The sequence below is a fragment of the Chinchilla lanigera genome, unplaced genomic scaffold (assembly GCF_000276665.1).
Source record: "Chinchilla lanigera isolate Chin_1 unplaced genomic scaffold, ChiLan1.0 scaffold00145, whole genome shotgun sequence".
Lineage (NCBI taxonomy): Eukaryota > Metazoa > Chordata > Mammalia > Rodentia > Chinchillidae > Chinchilla > Chinchilla lanigera.
This window is the reverse complement of record NW_004955546.1, coordinates 2,521,119-2,540,609: the sequence shown is the minus strand read 5'-3', so window position 1 is coordinate 2,540,609 and position 19,491 is coordinate 2,521,119. Positions and strand designations below refer to the sequence as shown.

Sequence of the window (19,491 nt, the reverse complement as noted above, 5' to 3'; positions counted from 1 at the left end):
CCTAATCTATTACTGCTTTCTGGCTTTACTTTGGTGAATTTTACCATTCAGTGTTTAAGACCTTAGGTCATCAAGTATGCCTGCATCGCCCTCATGACTTCTTGGCTTCTTGGTTTTACTTTTAAAGTCTCTTTAGTCACCCATGACCCACTGTCTCCTGTGTCCCCTTTCACTTTAATCTTTACATATCTGCCTGTCCTCGTGCAGCACTCAGCCTTGCCAGTGCCCTCGCTGGTCCTTCCTATCCTGCAAGGAAAGTGCTTTGTGGGGAATTGGGATTATTCCCCTAGTGTTTCTTCAAAGCCCACAGTCTGCTGAATGGGGAATCTGCAGCGGGATGCTAACTTCCCACTGTGTAAGCTACACCCCAGCACCACCCATCCATCACCAGATGATCCAACCACTTGTCATGTCCAGAACAACACCGTGTGTTCCCCATCCCCATAGGATGTCCTAAGTCCCTCTCAAGCACAAACACATATTTCATCCTGATCCCCTTGATCCCTGACATCAGGCAGTCCCTACACATCTGCTAATTAATTCCCAGACACCCCTGCTCACATATAAAAATCTCAGCCTCTCACCCCAAGGGCACGATTTCTTCCCCCAGACTTGCCTGCAGCCTCAAGTCAGTATTCTTATTTGTAATTTTAATGGAAAATGGAGTTTTATCTTTTTGAGTGATGTTTACTGTGTTACTGACACAGTCGTAGGCTTTCTCCTCACTGGTGAAATGAATCCCGGCCGGCTCCCCTCAGACTGAACTATCTGCAGTAGCCACTTCCTTGGACCCCAATGCTCATCACCACACTGCTGTGCTCATTTTGCCCCTTTAGATTCCTTTTTAAATCTTGAATAGTAACTCAGCTTGGTTTTCAGCTTCCTTCCACAGCCCACCTGGATCCTGTTACAGAGCTTGGGCTACACTAGTGGCATGGAATGAATTTGGGGGCTGATGAGTCTTTGAGGGCTCTGGAAACATGCGCAGTAAAGGTCTGCTAACCCAGCGCTCATCATGCCACCTCTCCCACGCTAGAGTTTAATCGGCTTTCCAGCTGCTGATATGGAAACTGGCCTGTTTTCTACAATTTCTTCTAATTGGTATTCTCCTAGCTTAAAAAAAGAAACTCTATTTCTTCTAGCTTATCTAATTTTGTTGCCTCACAATTACTCTGTTTAAAAATTCTTTTTAATGTCACCCTTATTCTCCTTGCACAATTCTGGTGCTGGAGGTGGAGCCCAAGGCCTCCCACATATACAGCGTGAGCTCTGCACTCTGCTTCCCCTCTGTCCTCCTTTCTTTCCCCAGCAGCCTTAGGAAGAGGGCTTTTCTCAGAAGTTTCAAAGAACCGGAGTTTGGATTTTTTTGTCCTCTGATTTCTGTCTGTGTGGGCCTTGGTATTTGTATGCTTTCCATTGTCAGGGCAGGAAAGAGACTCTGGAGGCCCTCAGTGGTGGCTCAAAGTTCAGGCTGCCAGCAGGAGACGAGACTTCCCACGTGTACCCTGTTGCTGTCCCTTCTCTTCCCTGTTTCTCAGGCTTGGGCTTGCCTGAGATAACAGGTTGTGCCCCTGGCTGGGTGCTGCATGGGGGCTAGACGTGCTAGCCCCCTTGCCCTGCGGGGCATGGGGCTTCTGGGAGTGGAGTCCTCCCCTCCGGGTGGACACTGCACAGGGGCAGAGGTCCTTCCGCCTCTTTCCTGGGCCCCTTCCTCCCCACAGCGGGGGTCGGGAGGAGCCGCAGGAAGCCTGTCACTACCTACCTGGATGGCAATGGGCACGATCTTGTTGGCCAGGTTCTTGTACAGCAGGCAGATGGGTGCTGCCAGGAACTGGCGCGTGCAGGGGTCGGTTTTGTTGGCATCGATACCATCAAGCAGCTCGTAGTCCACGATGAAGATGTTGCCCTCCTGCGGGAGGCAGACAGGCCCGGTCACTGTCCACGGAGGAGACCCAATGTGGGATGTGGCGGGCGGGACTGCTACCCTTTGGGGGATCCCCTCTCTGTTCATCTCAGGAGGTCAGAGTCTCAAGGTCACAGCAGGGCCATCCTCAGAAGCCCTAACAGGCGAGTTCCCTGTGTGTGAAGTGCACAGATTACTGCCTCCTACAGTGACACCAGCACTAGCCGCAGGGAACTGACTGCGCCCTTCAGGGGCAGTGGGAGGGTCTGTGACCAAGGAGGGACTGGGTAGGAGCTGCAACTTCGCCACTGCCTAATTTTGTGCACGCCCCTCCCTCCTACCCTTCCTCCTCCCCCACCCTCCCTCCCTCCTCCACCCTTCCCTTCTCCTTTCCAGGGGCGTGGTGCACCTGGGCTTGGCGTGGGTCCCTCCATCTCCGTAGGAGGGAGGAGCTGTCCCATCCAATCAACAGCAGCCCCCACCCCCACCCCCGTGCGGCCTGCGGGCAGGGCCCCTGGGACCCAGGCAGGAGCAAGGCCGAGTCTGGCGTGTCTCTTGTCCCAAGGCATCATGTCACCCTGCTGGACATCGCCACTGACCGAGGCCCGGTTGCCCTGGCCGTCCTGCCCTGGGGCCTCCTGGCCAGCGACCCCTACTCTGCGGGTTCTGGCTTTTTCAGCAAGGGTCTATCTCAGGACACCAGCAGGCCAGGAGGATGGGGCAGAGACATCTGGGACCGTAGGCAACAGGGACTTCCTTTCTGGGAGTGGGTGGTATTTGCTAAATCCCTGGAAGCTGAGTGTGAAGCTAGTGTCACCATTGCCCCCAGGGAGGAGACCCCTTCAGGACAGTCCCCCAGGGGCAGAGCAGTGGGGAGAGAGAGGGCCAAGCTTCACCTCCTTCCCTGCGGATTGTGCCTGAGCCTCATGCTTTCATAGCTGCCTTCGCCCCGACATTTCTTGGGTTAAACCAGACTGAGTTCATTTCTGTGACTTGAAACCAAAGAACCTAATATAAAATCTAAGACATACAGCAGTCTTGAAGAGCTGTAACATGAATCAAAATCAACAACAGTAATAGGTAAATTATTGTGTATCAAAAAAGAGAGGAAATTTCTCTACTTGTGTTTCAAAAATAAATTGTACAGGTAAAGATAAAACAAAATGGAACAAGGTTTAGGAGTTTTAGCAGGCCACAGCTTACCACAGATTGCCAAGGGGCCACCGAAGAGAGGTGGTGGGAATGACTGAGAATTAAGCATCATGCCTGGCAGGGAGGAGGGGACAGTGGAGACATGGTCAGTGTGTGTGCAGGGGACAGTCCCAGTGGCTGGTAGATTCCTGGATTATTGCCCAAGATCCCAACCACAGCTGAGCACTAGGACCAAGAAGGGGCAGCTCAAAGGGAAGATGTCCCCCATCCCACCCCCTCTGGAAGTGCCCAGATACCCCCAGGGCGAGGCTGTGTCTGTCTGGGGCCAAGACGGGGCCTCTTCTTGGTGGCTGGGGTCACATGCCAGTTCTGTCTTTTATGGCTCTGTGATTCCCTAAAGTTTGAAACCTACAGCTATGAAGTCAAGCTATGTTCAGCAACTAAATCTGCAGAGGAATACTGCTCAGGGGGTGTGTGTGTGCACATGCATGTGCGTGGGCACTGGCTGGTGGCAGGAGGCCCCATCATGCTGTGTGCAGTGAGGATAGGCGGTGAGAAGATGCCAAGGGCTGATGTTGGGGCCATCAGTCCCCAGGGTAGGAGGGGCTTGACCCTGGGTCCCACTAGATGCAGGAAGAATGGGTTTGAATCTCCTCCAGCTGCCTAGGAACTGACAGGCCAGGAAAAGTTGGGAGACATGGGGCAGGAGTGACACCAATATTTCTCATTAGAGAGTTTAAATTCAGTCATCTCCACTTGTGTTCTTGCACAAAGCCTGCTTCTTTCCCTGGTTTCCTCACAGGTGGGTGTTGATTTGAAGACAGTGTGTGCAAAGCACCTGTCACATGCCTGGCCCACCCCTGGCCCCTAGGCAGAAGAAGCACTTGTAATTGTCAACTTTGATATTCAAAATTGTGGCTTTAAGTTTCCAGATGCAAGCACCATGGAGAACAGCCCCTTAGAACCTGACCTATGAGGCTCAAGACAGCTTACACCAGACCTAGGACCCTCATCAGCACTGTTGCCAGGAAAAGGAGGAGGTGGCCAATCTTACAGTCTCATGCTGGTGGCCAGCCAGACGGGCCTGGAGGTAGTGCCTGGGCACCAGCTTGCGAAGGGTGTGGCTTTTAAGACCCCACCGACAGGCCCTACCTGGATCTCCTGCTCCAAGGTGAGCTGCCGCTCCAGGCTGCACTCCACCATGTCCGTGGTCACTGGGAGCTTCGGGGGCAGCTGTGTGCAGCGCCGGATAAGGACAGGGTTGCAGCCATTCAGGAACTGGTAGCCAAACATGAGGTCCTCCTGCCAGTGCTGCATGACACGCTCTAGGGAGGAGGCCGGGCTACTGAACTGAGCAGAGTGCACCAGGGCTGCAGCCCTGCAGACGCTGACCTAAAACAGACTCCCCAAGGGTCCCCTCTCTTGGGCATTGGAGGGTCAGCTGGTCACGGGCTGCACCTGCCATGCCCAACTCCTGTGGGGACCACCCCTCAGGTCCTGCTGCTACCTGTCCTACCTTACTGGTCCTTAGTGGCTCCATAGTCTGGGGTAGCCAGCCCTCTCAAATTTCAGCTCCTCCTCTCAGCATGGGGCGGGGCACTGGGGAGGCATCGCCTAAGGCCCCTTTCTGTGCTCTCTACACCTCCTTCCTTAATTTCCGTGGCTGATGTGTCTTTCTGATGCCACCACTGCCCATTGTGATGCCACGGTCTGCCAAGCACATTGTCATGGTTTTGTACTTGGACGTTCCCCTATAGCCGCATAGGTGAGGCTTTGGGGAGGTGACTGGATCACGAGGGTGTGACATGCAGCAGTGGGTGAGCCCGCTAGTGAGTTCATGACTAATGTGACTTTGGGAGGCAGAGCCTGGTGGAGGAGGAGGAGCTGAGGGTGTGGCTGGACAGGTCTGTCTCCCTTCCCCCAGCCTCCCTTGACCTCTGTCTGCTTCCTCAATGCCAGGAGCTGTTTCTCCTCTGCCATGCTGCCCTGCCTCGAAGCCAGCTGACTAGAAACTGACACCTCTACACACTGTGAGCCAGAATAAACCTCTCATCCTTAGGGCTGTGGGTGTCAAGTACTGCGTCTCAGCAAGGAGAAAGCAAATAAGACACACATCTGGGCCCAAAGTCCTCAACGTTAAAAAACAAGCATTTCCGTACAAGGCAAATCTTGCCTTGACTTGGATCCCAAGTGCCACCAATGGCTGATTCGTGTAAAGAAACTGTTCTGTTGTTTTTGAGGCTTTTGGTGATGAAATGAGGCCATGGGTGCTGGAAATGGATGTCCCACTGGGGCCTCTGGGTGTGAGGAGGGTGGCCTGGGGCCCAGGGCTGCAGGCCAGGGTGACTGTGGTGAAGCCTGCATACCCCTGAGCTGTGGTATGTGGAGCACCTGTGCCAGTCTCCTGGCAAATCCAACACGGGAAATCTTTTCCCCTTGTTCTGTCCCCAAATCCCGGAGCCCCATGTACACTCACCTGAAATGGTGTTGCTGATCTTGACAAAGATCTTCTCGAAGTCAGCGAAGTCATGCCAGGAGGACTGGAACATGTGCATGAAGCGGTTGATGAATAGGTTCTCCATCCTGCAGATGGACAGGGTGGCGCTCACATGGCGCCACGCCCCACAATTCCCAGGCAGGTAGCTGCTTTGTGGGGCCAGGATATACCCATACTTACATGGCCCTTGCCTGTGAAGAGGCCAGGCAGGTGCCCTGAGAAGAGCTCAGAGCTGGGAATCTGTCCTCACCCACACTCATCGCCCATCACATCACATCCCCACCCATTCCATCTAGTCAGCTCCAGACATCTGCTGCCGCTCAGCAGCCAGTTCTGCGTGAACCTTCAAGGGGCAGCTGCTACCCAGGGCCTGGCCTTGGGGATATGCGGGTCACTTACTTCCTGCCTGGACCTGGCTCTGGGTCTGATCCCGAGCAGGACACGAGCTCAAACCCTCATCATTCAGAATGGCCCAGCAGGAACCAGGCAGGAACTTGCCAAGTTCACGTGCAGACTGCAGGTAACAGAGGAGAGATGTGTGGCCTGCATGGTCCCCTGTGTGGGATGAGTCCGGAAAAGGTGGAGGTGGGGAGGACAGCCTTCCCCGGCCTCCTATACATCCTGGGGTGGGGCAGGGCAGAGGCTGGGCAACCTTGGCCAGGCCTCACTGTGCCACACCCTGCCTCAATTTTCTCTGGTATGCACAGAAGAGAGGAGAGGAAGGAAGACACGAGGCACATGGGCATGTGGTCATGCCAGGAGGGGAGTCAAGAGGCTCCCTGCAGAATCTGAAGTTGAGGTCTCAGTCCAGAGTGGACTGATGGGACAGAGGGCTGAGATACATCAACTCTGTTGTCCCAGGAGAAGTACCCTTGTGGTCGTGTGTGAGGCAGCCAGCCAGGCAACCAGCAAGGCAGGCTATATGCAGGATAGCTGTAGTGTGGTAGGTGGAATTAGGGCCTTGGAGCTTATTTGGGCATCGAATATGGTTTCAAGGAGAGGTGTTGAGTGTGAAGTTAACAAGGCTTGGTGGCTTGGGAGCCACCTAGGGGGTTAGTGGTGCACACTCCTGGGCATGTCTGGGTGAGTCACAGGAGTGTGGTCTTAGGTTCCATGTCTGGTCCCTGCCCCTTTCCTCTCTGGCACTGTTCCCTGCTCTGCTTCTTGGCTGCTGTGAAGTGAGAGGCTCTTCTCCACCACGCCCTTCTGTCATGCTGCTCCTGCCATAGAGCCAGCTGGCACTGGACTGAATCCTGAGAAACCGTGAGCCAAATTAAACCTCCCTTAAGTCTGGAATTGTATTTCAGCGATAGGAAAGTGACTAACTTTCAGCGATAGGTCTTTGAGCCTCTGGTACTTGCATCACTCCGACTGGCCTTTGTGGGGAGGAAAGCACATTCCCACCTGTGACTGTCCTGCTACCCAGACAGGAAGGGCAGCCTCACCAGTGGCCCAAGAATGTGATATCCCAGCCCAGCCCCTGTCTACCTGGCCACCTCTTCCCTGGACCAGCTCCCTGGTGAGCTGACTGCCCTGGGCAGAGCCCCTGTCAGGTGGAAAGGACTTACTTCTGTGAGAGGAGAGGCCTTCCAGGCCTCCTACACCCTTCTGGGGCTTGAGAAGTACCCAGCACCACATGATGCCTGGAAATGAGGTCTTGTGCCAGGATCCCCACCCCAGAGAGTTTTGGAGAGCTGCGTGAGTCACAGCCTCCCCAGCTGGGCCCTCTGACCCCAAGATAGAGGTTGGTACTGAAGTGGGTAGGATGTGGTCATTCTCAGGGGAAGCCACAAACCCAAGAAGAAATGGGGTTGGTAGGGGAGTTTTTGCCTAGCATCTGGAAGCAAAATTCTTCTGCATACTTATGGACAAGCAGAATACTTAGGACTTCAAAGATCTGTGTTTGCACAAAAAAGGAAGCTGTAGCCTGGACAGCACACCTGGGTGGTTCAAAGGGCACAGCTGGGCAATATCATAGCTAGGTGACAACCCGGCCAGGCAATGACACAGCTGGAAAGTGTCCCTATCCCCATCCTACAGCCTTCTACTGTGTGGAGCCTGGATGGACACCAGCTGTGGCCAAGCGGCCACTTCCCCCTGCTATGCTCCCATCTCCCAGTTCTCCTTTCCCATCTTGAGGTTCTGCCTTTGGGCTGGGGACGGAGCTCATGGAGCAGGGCTGGCCCCTTTCCAGACACAACAGATGGCTTGGAGGAAATGCTCATTTCTCAGAAGTACCCCAGAAACCGCACTGCCCAGTGTAGGGGTGTGACAGAGAAGGGCTCCACGGTGACCTTGGCAACGGGTTTCAGTTTTGCACAAGGGGAGGGGACCTGCTTGACCATGGCAGGTCCACTGCCCAGCTGACCCACTGGGACAAAGCCTGGCCCTGGGTACATGGGCTCTCAGCACCCTAGAGTGGGGTCTTGTATCTCAGAGTCCCCATTTCCCCACCTTGTGCACAGGGTCTGAGCATGGACACTGGTGGGCAGTCCTGCTAGGCATATAGCATCACCCTGGAGCAGGTCAGCACCGACTACCAGGCTACCATCCCAGCACAGGGCCTCGAGACCAGTCCCAAACCTCACTGTGCTGTCACCCCATCTGTTAAGTAGACCGGAAGTGTGCTGCTGGCCACAGGGCCAGCCGGACATCCATAAAGCACTGGAGTGAACAGAATTACTCTGACTGTATTTTCACTTCTTGTTAAGTCTGCAGCCCCAGCCCTATGTTCTGGGACCCACTGATGAAGGCCACAATGCCCAGCAGCCCCCCTTCCCCTAGGCATCCTCACATTTCTTCTTTCTTCCCCCCACTCCCAGTTCTTTAGCTGAGGACCCCTTCTCTGCCCCCTTGGAACCAGTGCCCAGGGTTGCCACAGTCATAGACCTTACTGTGAAGGCCTTGGCTTGGAAGGGGCATCGGACCACTGGCCTGTCATTTCTTGACATGCCAAGTGCCAACCCCCATGGTCCCACCTGTCCCAGCGCACGCTTGCCTCTGTGCCACCTCCTGCCTCCGAGCCTTGGCCACACAGCCCTACTAAGGGCTCAACCTGGTGCTGCACTGCCGGGGATCTCATTGTCTTAGGGCCACCTCCTCTACCCTCCACTTCTGCACATCCACCCAGGATGCACCTACCCAGAGCTCATAGCTGCTTTTAGTGCCGTGTGTCCCCTGCCTTGGCCCTGCTACCCCCTCTTCCTCCTCCATGGACTGGGCACTGTCCTTCACTGCTGCCCAGCCTGGCCCTTCTGCAGCTCCCTCCTCACAGCTGTTCTCGCCTCCCTTTTGGCACCTGCACCTTCCCTGGAGGCCACATAGTGTCACCCTCGAGTCCCTCTGAGCCTGGTAAAACCACTCAGAATCTGCACCACACCTAAGCACATCTGGCTGTCTTTGAATCAGCCCTGTGTGACCCTAGCACCTGATTCCTGTTGATTTCAGGTGACAGCTGTTCTGTTTATACACAGGATGAGGAGAACGTGAGTACTGTTCGGTCCAGGCATACTTTCTTATTTAAGAGCTCTCGGTTCACAGTTGGAATACAAGGACATGGCCCATAGGACTGCGCAGGCCTCAGGATATGGACAAGGACATGCCACTCCCAACCCCAGACCATCTGTCTGTCAGGGTGAGCTGAACCCTGCTCACTTCTCCTGGGTTCAGTCCCACCCTGTGCAGTCCTGCGCCATAGGAAGGAAGCTCAGTCTCAATGTCCTTCACAGTAGACTGCATCTTATCAGCCTAGACATGGGCAGTAAGCACACAAGGCACCCCTCCTGAAGCTGTCAGGAGAGGTCACAACCCAGCTGTCCTATGAGTGGGGCCAGACTCTTCCTCCCCTCCAGTGCCCGCCTGTATCTTCCTATCCAGTGATGAGGCCAGGCGACCTTGACAGCAAAGCCTTCCCGGCCCACCAACAAGAGAATGTCAGTGGAGGAGGTCCCTAGCACCACTGGGTGTGGTCAGATGCCATTGGGTGCCAGGGTCCTCGTCAGCCTCTGAACTGTACAGATTCCCTTTGGCATGGCCCTGCCACCCTGGGGTGGACCGTATTTGATCCAGGGTCTCAGGCCTGGCCGCTTTAAGGATGCTGTGCAAAGCTCTGGCAGTACAGAGCCCAGTATCTGCCACCTGTCATCAAGAGGCCTTGTGGATGGTGCTGGGTGCTCCCTCCACAGGTTCCTCAACTGCAGAGTAGACAAGGACTGTGCTACCTCCAGGAGCACTATGATGGGTGGACAGGGAAGCCTAGGATCTGTCAGCACGGCACTGTGTCATCTTGGTCACCGTCTAGGCCCCAGAAGGATGGCCATGTGGGTGATGACAGGCTGTTCTCTAGAGATACCTGGAGTTGGAGTCCCCAAGTAGACACAGGTGACCCCGGCAGCTGGGCACCAAGGATCCATCTTGTGGCTAAGACAGTAAAATGAGGCAGGAGCTCTGGGATGGCTGCCACCAAGGTCTAGACCCTGAAGGTTGGCCTGCTGCCCCTGCCACAGCCACTGCAGCACTTGGAAACTCACGCTTTGGAGTAGTTCAGGACGAAGTCCACGCCTTTCTCGCTGTCAAACTGGATGTCGCGGGGTAAATCTTTGTGGCATTTGGCATCTATACTCAAGGGGAAGCCTGGGTTCCACTCCATCCACCTAGTGGGCAGAAGAGAAGCAACCCAGGTTAAAGCCAGGCCGTGCATTAGCCTGAAAGCTGAAGATGGTCTATGCTGTCACTGATGTCCCCAATGACACGGTCAGTGCGACATGTTCAAGGCCGGCCCTGCATCGTTGAGGCCCTGTGAGGGGAACAGTGTCACCTGTGCAGAAGGGAGAGGGGAAGGAAGCCTTGGAGACCTCACTCTATGGATCCAAACCTGTCCCCCAGCAGAGCCCACGGTGCCCACCCAGGAGGCAGGAGTATGTCGTCTGCCAAGTCACCCCAGCCTGGATGTCAGCTTGGTCAGTGTGGGCCCCTGGGCTGTGTGCGTGTCTGGCTTATGGTAGTCAGGAAGCTCTCACACCTACACAACAGGCCCACAAGGCAGCAGGGGATGTGGGTGGGTGATGACCCCCAAGCACACACTGCCAACAGACTGTCCCCTTTGACCTTACAGCAACAGCAGGATTAGAGACTGATGCCACTGAAACTGTCCAAATCCAGTAACGATGCTTACATCCAGTGACCTTGGAACTTATCCCACAACACTGGGAATTCCTCTTTTACTTTGCTTTTGGTTCGCTTATTGACCAAACTTGAGCTAACAGAACAAAACAAAATAAAACAAAACACTACTCACTTCTTTGGGGCAGGGGAAAAGGGCTTGTGCCTGTTGAAGGCCAAAATTTGAAACACCAAGGTTTCAGACCTTTCCTTTGTATTCCTGTCTCTTCTTCCTTTTCAACCTCTCCTTTAGGAGGAAGATTTTTTTAAATTTGTTAAAAGTCTTGCATATTTTTAATTGGATTTTGTGCTTTTCCCAATGCAGAGGTCCCCGCTGGTTTCCACAGTGTCCCTGACCCAGAAAGTCTCTCTGGCTCATGACAGGCAACCAGGAACTGGATGGCATCACTCAGGGACAAGGGGTTTGGGCAGGCATGTCCTATTATGCAGCACAAGGGCATCTGGGATGCCTCCTGAGGGTGCAGCCCCTTGCATTTTTTCTTCACGGTGGCTTGCTATGACACTCTGCTTGCCTAGATGTTAAGAAATCAGCTGCTGTGTTTGTACAGTGCCCAGGCTAGCACACTGGCAGCAATGTACCAAGCGTGCAAAGCATTTCCCTTTGTTTCCTTTGGAAGTAGCCCAGTCATCTTCAATATATGTGTCTATCAGGGCCAGTGCTTTGGGGAGCTTGGGCAGTTACTGCAGGAACTGTTCACACCTTAACCATTGCCAGGCACAGCAACTACAGCATTCCTGATGAGCTCCTCCTGGCCACCAGGCAGTTCAAGGGCACAAATGAATTTTCTTTCTATCTGTAGTGGATTGATAACTTGTGGTCAACTTATAACCCCCAGCTGAACTGAGTGAGTGGTGCTGGGTGTGGGAGGCCCACCTGAGGACTGTTGCTAGCAGCATAAGAGGCAGACCTGGAGAAGAAGAAGCAGGGCTGTTGGGAACTGAGAGAGGGTGTGGGGAGCTGGCTTTCTTGATGAACTTGGCTGTTTTCATCCTCCGAGGAGCTCGGGATCTCGCTGGCATTGAGACTGGCTTTGGTTCACTTTGGGGAGCTCTGGTCCTCACTTTGAGCATAGCTGCCTGGTTCTGGAGGGGAAGATGGTGCACTGCCGGCCTCCTGGAAAAGCTTGCTGTGTCGGCTTCCCTGATTGGAACTCATCCATCCTGATCATCGGAGGAGCTTGGGACCTCATTGTTGTCTTGGATGGCTGTGGTACCTTTTGGGGGAGCTCTGGTCCTTCTGAGCATCACTTCCTGGCTCCAGTGCAGATCCCTCAGCCTGCTATCACAGATCCTTCTTCCTGCTGGTACAGACTTTGTAGATTCCACCACTGACCTTTGGGCCTTCCCAGCAGATCCATGAAACAGGTCTGCATGAGACGTTGTCATGGGCTCTGGGCCTTCAGTTGGATTCATGGGAGGCATTGTTATGACCTCTGGGTATTCAGCTCAACTCATGTAGGACATTGTTGTGGGATCCAGGCCCTCAGCTGGATTCCTTGGTCTTAGTGTGTGGACAGATTCCCTGCACTCTTTTGTACACTGTTCTTTGGGTGACTTATAAATAATCGTATGAAGTATGTGTCCTGTATTATGTTGTTCCCCTTGCAAAATAAGCCACCACTAACTGACACACTATCTTTCTTTTTGTTCTTCCTTCCTTCCTTCCTTCCTTCCTTCCTTCCTTCCTTCCTTCCTTCCTTCTTTTTTTGAGACAGGGTCTCACTTTACAGTCCAGGCTGGCCTTGAACTCTCTGTGTATCCCAGGCTGGCCTCAAAGTCACAGTGATTCCCCTACCTCAGCCTCCTGAGTGGTGGGATTACAGGTGTGTGTCACCATGCCTGGCTCACTGATGGTTTTAAGAGCTTAGTGAAGCTGGAGTTTCTCAGGTCAACAAGGGGCCAGCAAGGGCACAGGTGCCCAGAGCAGTATCCATGTCTTGGTGAAGTTTGCTTGGAAGAGGTCTGCTCCTTAGCCTGGTACAGACAGAACTGTGCTTGCCACCACCCTCAAGCTCCTCAAGTGCAGCCCTCACAGGCAGCAATGCCACAGGACTGGTGTGAGGGGAGGAAATGACAGGGCCTCTACACACGGACGGAACAGTTGGCCAAATGCCCATGACCCTTCCTTGGTGGCCTGAGAGACCCTGACAAGCTGGCCCATGGGAGCCACAGGCCTTTGTACTAACAGACATAAGGGACAGGTCTTTAGGGTGGGCAAATCACGCACTTCAGTGTAGAAAGACTTCCCACCACCACAAAACACGATTTATAAACTAAGATCCCAACAAAGAAAGGGAAAAAGAACAGTCACTTTGAGACTTACTCGGTCTCCTGGAAGACAAAAGTCTAATTGTTCTATATGTAAGTTTTGAGCACCTCTCAGGGGCTACAGATAGAAGGGGCTGTAACCCGGCACAGAAGAAACCACGAAGACAAGGAGCCCTGAGTCAGGCAGAGAGGTGCAGCTGGATACAGGAGATGGATGATGTGAAGAGCAAGAGCTCCTGAAGGAGGAGGAAGAGACCTGGAAGCAAAGTAAGCAAAGAAACAGAAGAGAAAACTGTTGGAACTGAACAAGACTTCTATTTCCTGAGTTAAATTCTGGGTAGAAAGAAAAATGATCGAACTGTTATCAGAGTTCTCACTGATCATACTGAAAATGGGAAGACAGCACAATATGTTAGAGTTTGTTTTTAGATCATATTCTTATACCAGGTAATCATTAAGAACAAGTGTGATGCTGCCTATGCATATTAACAAAAAAGTTCACCTGAACAAAGAGTAGATTAGAATGAACCATGAAATGCCACAATTTTCTAGTAAAGTGTTTTTGTTATAAAACACAGCAAATATGATATTCAACATATAAAAAGAAATTGGAGAAGGATGTTTGTCCTTAGTACTATTACTTGTTTTGGGAATTCCAGACATGAAATAACAAGATTCAAGGTGCAAATAATGGAAAATAAGAGACAAGCATGCTTTCTAACAATAGGACCAAATAATTAAGCAACCACAAGGTCACTAAAAACAACCATGATTAGAGCCAACTGAATTGATGAGTAAGGTACAAAGTAATAAGAGGAAGCAGTTTATCTTTATCCCAGCAATATTTATTTATAAGCAGAATAGCAGGTATAATAGCAGAATAGCAGATAATACCCCTTGTCATAAAGTAACTAGAAAGATGGCAGATTTGCAGGAAGAAAGCTGGAACTCTTGTCCAAGGACATTGCATGAGACCCAGACAGGTGGAAGGATGTCGAATGCTCTCGGGTGGAAAGACTGAATGTCACTAAGATGACACCATGTGATTCAATTGTACATAATCCAGAGCATTTTAGATCATGAAATAGAGAATGCACTCAATTATAAAACACTCATGTGTTAGACAGTTATGGCAACCCAAAGCACAGCTGGGCTCTGGAGTAGAAAAATAGGCTACCACCAAGTTGAGAGGCAGACCCAAATGTGTGACTATAACACAAAACTGACACACTGAGGACTTTCTGTGTGTCAAATGGGGGTGGATTGGTGTTGTCTCCAGTGAGACAGGCAGGTGCTCTGTGACAACAGGACTGCCCTGGTCCTCTCTGCCCATGTTGTTTCCCTTCCTGCTTCTCTGCCACACTGTGACACAACCAGAGTCACTCACCAGGATGCTGGCACCAAAGTGCATGGGCCCTTCGACGGTCAGAACCACAAGCTGATGCAAGCTACTTACTTTATTGGCCGCCCAGCCCCAGATGTTTTATTATAGCAACACAAACTAGATGAATACAGGGAGGCACTATTATTGCCCCATTTGAAAAATAGAGGGAATTAGGGCACAGACAGATGACGAGACCTTCACCAGATACACAGTGAGCTGGAGCTGAGTCCAGTACACGATGCCACTGTGTGCCAGCTGTGTGCCATGGAGTCACCTCAAAGCCAGTCATAGGTGTTTTTCAGTTTCTGCATGATTCCCCTTCTTGTACCGTATTGGATTAAAAAGATCACCAAGCTGACATAGTGCACTACCCACCTCTACAGAAGGGACACCAGACAACTCTGCCGGCAGGTCTCACGCACACACAGCTCCTACAGTCCCTCCACAGCCGAGACCATACTGACTGTTTAGTACTATTCTTCTCACCCCTTATCTTGGAAGGAGTCACAAACACAAATGTTTCCCAGGGACAGTGTAGGGGAAGGGGTCTGTCGGCAGGAAAAGACTAGAACAAGGGCCTAATTAGACTTTGTGGCTAATCCTGACTAGAAAGAGTTAAACTTTACTAGAGGGAGCCATTAACAAGACAAGAGGGAAGGAGGATAGGCCAAGCGTAGCTGAAGCCAGATGTGGGAAACCCAATAAGCCCTTCTAACCTCTGATAAAGTAGAAAGTACACAAAAGGGTTAGGGGCTACTACCTTAAAGGAAAAGTATACAAAATATAGTCACACTTATATACTTATACTTATGTATTCCTACTCTAGGGCCACTATTGCTGCACTACTCTAGGGCCACTAGATACAGATACATCCCGCTACTTAATCACTAACTCCAAGGAACTTTGTCTGTAAGGCCCCTCCTAACCAACCTATAAATCTCAGAGATAAGGTCCTGACAAGGACAAACAGATGTGGAAAATTCAAACAAAACCCATCTAGGAATGTGCACACAGGCAATGATGCCTGGGCTAGGGTCTTATGGCCTGGGATCTATCTAACACAGCTCATGAAACCAATCAGATTGTGACAAATTCCAGGTATCACCTGGGAGAGAGGATCTTCATCACCTGATAAAAGGAAAGTTGGGACAAAGGCCTATAGGCATCCGTATCTGGACCCTTTTCCCTCATCTCACACAGGGCAGGTTTCTTCTTACAAATACAGTAAAGTATTTTTCCTTTTAAACTTTGTCCCTTTAATTCATTACTGATGCTAGGTTTATGATCCCAGTGGGCTGCTTGTCCCAGTAGAGCTGTGGTGCATTGCACACCCTTGGACATGACACCAGCACAGGAAATGAGGTAAAACAAACCTCAAGACAGACACAGACAGGTTCAGACTGGGGAGGCCATGCACAGATGCCAACACCCTCTGTCTCTATCACCCAGCACAGCTGGGTGACCTGCTTCCTCATAAGCTAACTTTGGAATATTTGCACCCCATAAAGAAACTTCATGTCCATAAGGTCACTCCCCATCCTGATCCCCATCTCCAAATCCAGTTTTAGGTAACCACTAACCCATTGATTTTTCTCTAAAGTTTGTATGCGCTGGACATTCTTTTTGATTTTTTTTTATTTATTTATTTACTTAATTATTTTTGTCTTTTTTGAGACAGGGTATCACTATGCAGTTCAGGCTGGCCTTGAGCTCACTTTGTAGCTCAAGCTGGTCTTGAACTTGCAACGATCTTCCTGCTTCAGCCTCCCGAGTGCTGGGATTACAGGCATGCGCCACCACACCCGGCTGGACATTTCATGTAGACAGAATCATACACTATGTGGTCTTTTGGACACGATGTTTCTATCAGCACAATGTCTTTGAGATTCATTCACAACTTAGCATGCATTCCTAGTTCATTTCTTTTTAATGCTAAGTAATATTCCATTGTAGATACACCATGTTTTGTTTATCCATTCACTAGTTAATAGAATTTAGGTTGTTTCCACTTTTTGATGATCATGAATAGTGCTAATATAAATATCTGCTTGCCAGTTTTTGGTGTAGACATACAGTTTCATGATTCCTTTTTGAAATTTTATTTATTTTTTGGACTTCATGCATGCTAGACAAGTATTCTCCATCAACTAAAACTCCCAGGCATGGTTTCATTACTTTTGGGTAAATCTTGGTCACTGTAGAGTAGAACTGTAAGGCCACACAGAAACTTGGTTTAAGATTTTGGGAAGCCATTGACCTGTTTCCTGAGGTGTTGGCATTGTTTCACAACCTGCTAACTATAGCAGTATTAGGGTGCCTGTCAGCCCACATCCTTGCCAGCCCTGATATTATCTGTCTTGACTCCAGCCATCCTTGTGGGTATGAAATAGTACCTCATGATTTTGATTTGCACATTTCTGATGGCTGATGTACTTACTTGCCATTCATACGTGTTCTCTGGAGAGGTATCTATTTAAATGTTTGGTAATGTTTAACTAAGTTACTCATATTTGTAAGAAACTGAGTTGTCAGAGTATGTTGCCTATTTTAGATTCAGGTCCCTTATGAGAGGTATGATTTGCAGCTATTTTTCCGTTTTGTAGGTGGTCTTTTCACTTTCTCCATAGTGTCCTTTGAAGCACAGAACCATTAATTTTGACAGTCTGACTATGAAAATTTACTCCTATGTTTCTAAGAGTTTTATAGGTTCAGCTCTTACATTTAGGTCTATAATTGATTTGAGTTAATTTTTAAATTTTCTTACAGATTTATTGAGATATAATTTACATACCATAAAAGCAACCCAATTTAAAATGCACAATTTGGAGGATCCCAGGGGTGTGGCTCCTCTGTATACACTGCTCAACCAGGCCACTGGGAGAATGACAGTCACACAGTAGGACCCAGACTAGGATGCACACAATGGACAGGTGAGACTAGTGAGATGGAAAAGTCAAAAATATAAGCCAACAGGTGGTAAGTTAGGTAAACCAGTGTTGTGCTTAGGGACAAAGACACATGGAATAGAAACAAGTGGATGGGAGCCCCCTCCCTATATATATAAAATTATATTTTTATCTTCTTTTATCTTACTTTCTTTTCCTTTTCTTTTTTCTACTTTTTTCTCAATTTTTTTTCTTTTTCTTGTTCTAATCCCATACCCCAAACTCAGAGACTAAATTCAGATAATCCCTCAAATAAATCCTTTATTCTTTCTTTTCTACCCACTTCTCTAGTTTTCCAAACCTTATGTGACCATCCTTTGTCCTCCAGCCTTGCCTCTATGACCTTCCCAGTTGTCTTTGTTTTGTACACTATCCTCCCTAAATTTCCCCACAATGGGGTAAATCTATTCTACCAAAGGAAAACACTTGGCATAACAACTCCTAATTTATGATCAGTTCTGTTATATAATTATAGACTTTGCTCCTATGGTCTGTAAAGTACAAAATCAATAGTTATCACAGTTTGCCAGCTTCTAAATTGTGCTTGATGCTATCATTATTGCTAATTGTAATTTGTAGCCAGGATGTCATATCTGTTGTAATCAGTTGTTCTTCCTTCTGTAACAATATTGAGAAGCTCTGTAGTACTAACAATCACCACAGCCCTACACCAACAGACTGGAGACTGAGCCAAAAAGATACCAACATCCCACTGTGAATTAATTGGGACAAACACAAACTAAGACTCTCCAGCACACAGAAGACATCCTTGAAGAACAGACTTTTCCTAAACAGGCACTGATACTAGTGACATAACTACCTACTACAAGAACTCAAAAGGGTCACCACAGAAAAAAAATTTTAAAAAACTTTGAAATAGAAAATGACAAGATTAAGAAGCAAAATGCAATCTCAGACCTCCAACCCACCCAGAACAAGTCCAGGAGACACTGACATAGAAGAAATTGTAAGTCAACCTGAAATTTCTGAAGTGCTAGTAACTGAAGTAAAGAAACAACTCCATGAAGCTACAGAGGAAATCAGATCACAAATAAGATCTCAGGTAAAAAAAATGACAACCATAATGAAAGAATTACTTAGCATATCAAAACAAGACATAGATAAAAAAATAGAGAAACACACAAAAAATGATGGAAACCTTGAATAAACAGTATAGGAAAGAATTACAATGCATTAAACAGATTCAAAAAGATATGCAGGAAATTAAAAATTCCATTGAAAGATGGCAAAGTCACTTGAACAAAATGGAAGATAGACTTTCAGACCTTGAAGACAGCAGTGCAGTTAGTGATTGTGAAAGGAAAGATCTCTTAAAAATAACAACGAACCAGGAAATAACAATTCAACAGCTGCAAGACGATGCAAAGAAAAGCAATGTAAGACAGATAGGTGTCGATGAAGAAGCAGGAGTTAACACAAATGACATTAAAAGGCTCTTTGCAGAAGAAATAGCAGAAAATTTCCCAATCATGGGAACAGAATCTGACATACAGATAAGTAAGACATACTCCAAACAGCCATGACCAAAATAAATCTGCATTCAGGCATATAATAATCAAGATTCCAGAAATTTAGTACAAGAATAGAATATTAAAAGCTCTTGAAAGAGCTTTTAATAGAAAGTTTCTTAGAAGAAAACTCAGATCACCTACAAAGAAAAGCCCATTAGAATCACAGCTGACTTCTAAACAGAAGACCTCAAGTCAAGAAGAGCTTAGAGTGAAATATTTCAACTCCTGAAAGAAAACAACTTCCAACCCAGATCAACATACCCTGCAAAACTATCTTTCAAAATTAATGAAGAAAGAACATGACATGACAAAGAACAACTGAAGAAATTCATGACCATCAAACCAACCCCACAGAGTACTGAAAGATATTCTAGATAGAGATAAAAATGACCACAATTGAAAGAAAATCATGAAAACATCATGAGAAAGAAACCACCAGGCAAGGCAAGCAATTAAACAGAGGTGAAAAAAAGGGAACCAACATGAGGAAAATGCCAAGACAAAGATGAGCCAATACATATCAGTTATAATCACCCATGTAAATGGGCTCAATTCACTAATCAAAGGAATAGACTGGCAGAGTGGATCAAGGAGCAATATTCAACAATATGCTATATATAAGAAACACA

General features: G+C 49.1%; 1 protein-coding gene across 2 annotated transcripts in view; it reads right to left on the bottom strand.

The window, feature by feature from the left end:
• The window catches only part of Alox5 (arachidonate 5-lipoxygenase), a 55,684-nt gene that overhangs the window by 10,300 nt on the left and 25,893 nt on the right, over window positions 1-19,491 (bottom strand). For both annotated transcript variants that reach the window (XM_005411792.2, XM_005411793.2), the window contains exons 4-7: window positions 10,082-10,204; window positions 5,532-5,638; window positions 4,208-4,380; window positions 1,763-1,909 (exon numbers count right to left, since the gene is read on the bottom strand). In XM_005411792.2, coding sequence (XP_005411849.1) covers window positions 1,763-1,909; window positions 4,208-4,380; window positions 5,532-5,638; window positions 10,082-10,204 — 550 coding nt within the window. The remainder of the gene's footprint in view (window positions 1-1,762; window positions 1,910-4,207; window positions 4,381-5,531; window positions 5,639-10,081; window positions 10,205-19,491) is intronic.